General features: G+C 37.1%; 1 protein-coding gene across 3 annotated transcripts; it reads right to left on the bottom strand.

Moving 5' to 3' along the window:
* Positions 1-4858, bottom strand: LOC106155639 (monocarboxylate transporter 13). 3 transcript variants are annotated; one of them, XM_013530562.2, is made up of 6 exons: positions 3562-4856; positions 2890-3242; positions 2428-2571; positions 1217-1978; positions 563-776; positions 1-355 (listed from the first exon to the last, which is right to left on the bottom strand). In XM_013530562.2, the coding sequence occupies exons 2-6, from the start codon at positions 3224-3226 to the stop codon at positions 331-333; spliced, it is 1482 nt and encodes a 493-aa protein (XP_013386016.2). In that variant the 5' UTR covers positions 3227-3242; positions 3562-4856; the 3' UTR covers positions 1-330. The 3 variants fall into 3 exon arrangements, with proteins under 3 accessions (XP_013386016.2, XP_013386015.2, XP_013386014.2); XM_013530561.2 differs by having other exon boundaries at positions 1-346; positions 2890-4858; XM_013530560.2 differs by having other exon boundaries at positions 2890-4855.
* Positions 4859-6232: the final 1374 nt, after the last annotated feature.

Below are 6232 nucleotides of genomic sequence, written 5' to 3'. Positions count from 1 at the left end.
TGATTTATTATTATTATTATTATTACTTTAAAGAATAAAAATAAGCTGCTTGTAATATATAAATGTATTATAAATATTTTAGTATCAAGTGACAATATACATTTTCATACTTGAATGATTGCAGAATTACAATTAAGTATCACAGAGTATCACAGAATTGCCGTCTTAATTTTTTCTCACATTAAACATGTATGTAACCTTTATAGCATAATTTAAGGAAAGTGAAACCAGATGTCTTTAACAGAATTTATATAACACAGCCTCATAAACCACGCTTGTTCTTGTCCTGTATGGCATGGGTACCCTTTTTCCATTTCCATCCATAGATATTCAAACCGAAGATATTCTATTAGATCTGACAAGAAAAAAATTCATCTAAGACAACATTTCTCACATACAGTAATATACAACAATTCAATAATGAAAACAAAATATGCTATAAATGCTGTATTGAATTATTTTTACATAATGATATCAAACATACCCATATAAAGAGTTAAAGAAATGAAAATCATTTAAAAATTAAATAATGCTAAAACAAATTTATATATATTCTACTCACACAACTAATATTTCTTCCGTAGGGACCTTCTCTGTCAGTATGTCAGGGATCACCTTTTCACACTCAAGGAAGCCTATTGTGTTTTTCTTGGTACTGTTGGTTGGATAATTCTCAAATTTCCAAGGAATAAACATGATCAGTCCACTGAGTGTAAGGGCCCCACCACCCAGGTAAAAAGATGGCTGGTAGTCGTGTAGACCGTCGTATAGCCATCCTACAATATATAAAGTTATACTGATACGATAATTACTCCGTAATATTGAGCGATCTTTTAAATATTTTCTAGTATTCGACAATTCCTCTGTTCACTTCAGAGCTGCATTCAATAATTTTTGTGATAACTAGGTCATGAACAAGCTCATTTGAAAAAGAAATAGGATCCCCAGTGAACCGGGTCACCACTAAAATCTAATCACTATTAAGTCTCTGTTGTGATCCGGATCATAATTTCTTAAGCATTTTTCAATGATTTCTTCATCATTGCAAAAAAAAGTTTTAATTAATGACCTTGATCTTGTGAAATGGATGTGCTCTCAACTACCACAATTTATCAGTGCAGGATCTTTGGCGGAGGTCTACAGTCGCAGAGTGCGTTTTTTAGTTATGTGTATGGAATTAGATTTAGTACAATAATAACTTGTAAATAAAACAAACCTGCCAAAGGGGCCCCCAGTGTTGTCCCTATGCCTCCAAATACCATCAACATCCCGTAGCCAGCAGTAAATCTGTCCTTTCCTATAATCCGTAACAGAACATCAGACAACAAAGATCCAAACGCAGCGGTGAATAATCCATAGATAACAGAGCAAATAACCATTACTGCATAGTGACCGGAAGATGGATAAAATAATGTAGCCAAACCAGCAATCACGTAGGACAGTCCGTATAATAGGGTGACATTGACGAAATGTAAATTGCCTACCACACCCGATAACGTGCGTCCTATAGTGTTGGTGATTCCAATAATGGAGATGAGAAGCGCACTCTGGTCGTGTGAGAAAGACAAGGTGTCTGCAACGTGTGGTAAATGGACAAGAACCACAGACATCCCCAAACAGAAGAGAAAAATATTGGCAGTGAGAGCAACATAATTGAAATTGACAAATATGCCCAAATCTATGATTTTGGGTTTTCTTTCTGAAGCCCTTTCACATTCTGGCGAGCATGTCATATATTTAGCAGTGGGAAGTTTCATGAGGGCACCACAAACGACGCTCTGTAGCATCAGTCCTGCTAGAATCAGCATGGATCCTCTCCATCCATAACGGTGAATCAGATACTCGATCAGATATGGTTGCACTACCATTCCGGCGCCTACTCCTGACATACTAATCCCCATAGCTAGGCTCCTGTGGCGATCGAAGGCAAGGCTCACAACGAAAACGGTGGCGCTGAAGCAGAGTCCAAAGCCGAACCCTACAAAATGACAATACTGTATGTAATCGCACCTCAGTAGATATTTAAAAACAAACGCTTCTTCAATACACATACACAGCATCCAAAGGGGAATATCTAACGAATAATTTTCTTAACTCAGTGAAAAGTACAGAAAAACAGGGTGCATACAACTCTCTGGCAGCAATGCGGAAACTGGAATTAGTATCGTGTCAAGTATGCAAAACTACGGAAGCGTGTAAGGTCCACAACACAAAAATCACAACACAATAACACACAAAAATCTCACAACACAAAAAGAACGACACAATAACATGCATAAACATCTGCTCCTTTTTCTGTTTTGGGATTTGTGTATGTTGTGTCGTTCTTTTTGAGATTTGTGTGTGTTGTTGTGTCGTAGTGTTGTGGCCCTTACACGCCCCTGTACGAAACGTCAAGTTGGCACAGCACGATCATGCAATAAATACCTGTTAATATACCAAGTGTAACGTAGAGATACGAAATACTGGTAGCAAAAGCGCTGAGTACAAGACCTGCGCAGGCAGTGAGACCACCAACCATGACAACGACACGGCAACTGAAACGCTCTGACACGATGCTGCTGACTGGGCCTAGAAATATAAGACTAAATTGGGCATTAATTCAGTAGTCAAATTAGAAATGATCAGTTTCGTGCTACTGTGGTTAAAAGCCGAAGAGAATTCTCTCTCTCTCTCTCTTATGTTACATTTCAAACTCCTCCATCAAACCATAAATAGTGTGACATCTGACTTGTTACAGCATCTGTATCCGCCTTTGAACCAAGAGAGATGATAACATGTATAAAACTCTTCCACCTACTGTTTAGATAAAGGAAACAAACTATACCGGCTCAATTTCATCACTGTTTATCTTTTCCTCAAAATTATTTAAATTATAGTGCCTTTTACCTGACAAACAAAGCATGCCAAAATTTAATGACCCCACCCACGCAGTGTCGCCAGCTCTTTGTTGGAAAACATGAAGAAATTCTTCGAAGTATACACCAATTGAATAGGCAAAGCCACAGACACAAAAAAAGGTGATAAAGGCGGCGAAAACAATCAAACACTGCCTGATCTTCCTCTCTTTTTCTCTTGGGTCAGTTTGCTTGCCGTCCATTGGATCAATTGCCAAAGCCCATTTTGACTTGCCTCCACTCAATATTGTTTCTGAACGATGCAATAAAGACACTGGATGTGGGTCGACTGTATTCGACATAGTTGGCTCCTCATCCTGTGGGTTCATCGTGACACCAGCGTTTCTGTTTAATGGGATTCTCAAAATGTTAAATGTTATTGTGAACGTCATTGCTTTAAAGAAATGAAAAAGTGCAATGCACAAAAGAGCACAAACCTGTTTTGAATACCAAGTTGAAACAATGTCATAAGAAGTAAGTTTTTGTAGCACATGGATATACAACCTTGTGCACCTGATATCAATTAAAGTTTCAATAACAATGAATACATTCATTAATACAAGAGCTGTTATATGAAAAACTCAGGTGTATATTCAAAATAGTATTTACAGAAATAAAAAACATGCTATAATACTTGTCAATAGGCATGTACACAAAGTGATACCTTAAATGACTAAACGCCTTATTCGAAGATGACTAATGCACTTCTATTCCACACTGGTTAGAGAATATATGGAGGCAACCACACTACCATGCGTCAAAAAGACTAATGACAACTGTACGTATAAACATTTCGTACTCATTTATTCGCAAGATTCATATATCCTTATGATCTTGGCAACTACTTAATTCTCCCCCGTCTGCATGACTTAAATTCAGAGACCGTTGCGGTTGTCTTACTCTTTAAAAGTGGGTGTTAACTCATATTGTGTGCAGACAGTGCAGTGCAAGCAGTAACTTCCTTTTGAATTAGGTCACCGTTCTTATTCATGTGGATCTGCATTTTCCCAGGTACCTTTGGGCGTTATTGCTATATAACCTATGACTGACTTAAATATGAAAATCAGGTCAGACATATTGAGCATAATAATCGTATTCATCTTCAATGCCTGTAAACTACTCTGATTACCAGGATATCTTTGATAATTGGAAAATTTCCCGAGAAACAACAGGTTATGCCGTCCTTCGGTCGTGAATGACTGCTCATCGACAATGAATTGAGGCAAAACATAAATAAAGTTTTATTTTAAACTTAATAGATGGATAGTTCAAATTTGATATAATCCCATTATAATAAGTTCAAAGTAACGGTTATATATTACAAGTGATCTTGTTGGTACGCCGCCACCTGAGAGTCTTTTTTATTTCTAATTATATGTAAAAGAATTTCCATGTGAAAATAACGGAATACCATGTAACTCACGAATCCTTTGGTTTTTGCTCTCAGTGAGGCCTACAAAGTTTAACACACTTGCTAAAGTAATGGTATATTCCAACAGAGCGATTTCTATAAGTACAAACTAGGGCAAAATATATTATTCAACTAGCTCATTAATGTGTTTCATCATAATCTCGTGTAATAACTTCAAGTCAGACTACACGTTATTTTTTCGTTTGGGTTCTTTCTGGTGATTGGCGATCAATTTGTAGTTCGGTAAATTATCGGCAATTCATAGGTAAATCCAAATGTCATGTTCAAAGAAGCATGAGAAATTAAAGAATAACAGAGTCATACTAAGACAATGCTGTGTCATTAAACATTTAAATTAATCCAGTATCTGGTGTAGCTGCCACGACCAGGGATGACGTCAACTATTCTTGGTAAAGCCTCCACCAGTGTCCTCAGTTTGTTGATGGATCATTGGCTGGGTAAGCCCATCCATCGACAACAGCCCATCTCAGCTCATTCAGTACCTTTCTCTCATGCCCTGTCCCTCACTCCCCTCAAATGCCACTCATGTCCTCGTCACTGTCATTTCCTTGAATATTATTATTATTATTATTATTATTATTATTATTATTATTATTATTATTATTAAATTTCAAAGGTGAGCACGTAATGCCTAGGCGAATTGCCACCTTCAATTATACTACAACAATATTTAACCCTCTTGAGAATAAAGATGTTAAAAAAAAATTCAGTATAATCTGCTGGAACTCTCTCCTACTAACAATACATGTACGTTCTAGAGCATGCCAGCAGTGCTCAATGGGATTCAAATTAGGACAATAAGCAGGCAACTGTACTTGCTCAATTTCCTGGTCTGTAAAATTGATGATGAGGTGGAGCATTGCAATGCTGAAGCAGAAAGTTACGACCAAAACGAGATGGGCTTTCGCATGTGACTTGAATGCAGACGTCAGCAGCTACGCTTTCTCTGATGAAAACCAGACATGCGTCTATTTACGCATTTGACAGAGATAATTTTGTAAAATCCATTTCTAGTACGGTTCTTCCTTTGTTGGGCCAAACAATACACACTGGTAGAGGTCACGAATTAGTCTGATTTTGGCTGATCCTATGGAAACTCGGGTTTTGGTGTGTTTTTGCCACTATATCTGTCAGAAATGTTGCTTACTAAGGTTTCTGACTATAGCTGATAAGATTTAAGATCAAACGAGGTAAACGGTCCTTTTGCTTGTTTCTGAAACAGAATTTAGCCAGGCCAAACAAAAGACTTTAAAGAAAAAATACTTTTTTATTTTTATGAAACGGGAGCTTAAAAAACGAAGTGGCGACATTCTACCCATGTAACATTTTTTGTCTTAATGATATTCTAAAGACGTACCGGAGGTCTTCGGACGAAAATATCTCTAAGACTTCTATATCAGTACACACACCGTAGGACCTATTATAATGTATCACCGAGTTCATCGACCTATCGCACTTTTTTGCTATTTCAAAGACAGATTTCTTTGTTAATCTTAACTATCTTAAGACAACTGGTCAAAATTAACATTTTCTATCTTGGCACGTGAATGACTATCAAATGAGTGAGGCTTCACCAGCACTCCGTGACCCGTGGTCATATCGTATATTTCCTTCTCGTCTCATCTTTGTCTTTGATTAAATTGAATTTAGGACGGGTGATCATGTCGTTCAAAATTCTTCTCAGCAGTTCATTTTGAATTAAAGCGGCCATTTTTCTTTGATCTTAAGGATGGAAATGGTACTTTCCAAAGCGGTATCTAGACTTTTGTTGTTTGTGCATGGTCAGACAAAATGTATAAAGAATATGTGTGGGGAAAGATGATCTTGTAGGTTTTTTCAATTGTCAGACTGACACTGGGATACACTTACCAGCCATGACAAGCTTTATATGGAACATTCTGAG

This window comes from Lingula anatina, chromosome 2 (assembly GCF_051362555.1).
Source record: "Lingula anatina isolate TDL-2025a chromosome 2, LinAna3.0, whole genome shotgun sequence".
NCBI classification, from domain to species: domain Eukaryota; kingdom Metazoa; phylum Brachiopoda; class Lingulata; order Lingulida; family Lingulidae; genus Lingula; species Lingula anatina.
Note: the sequence above shows the minus strand (reverse complement) of the source record. Positions and strands in the feature narration are given on the sequence as shown.

Coding starts and splice junctions, on each gene's coding strand:
- LOC106155639 (XM_013530560.2), bottom strand. CDS start 3,451: ATGAATGTATTCATTGTTATTGAAACTTTAATTGATATCAGGTGCACA. Junction 2,572..2,889: donor TGGCATGCTTTGTTTGTCAG/GTAAAAGGCACT, acceptor TTATATTTCTAG/GCCCAGTCAGCAGCATCGTG. Junction 1,979..2,427: donor TACACTTGGTATATTAACAG/GTATTTATTGCA, acceptor GTCATTTTGTAG/GGTTCGGCTTTGGACTCTGC.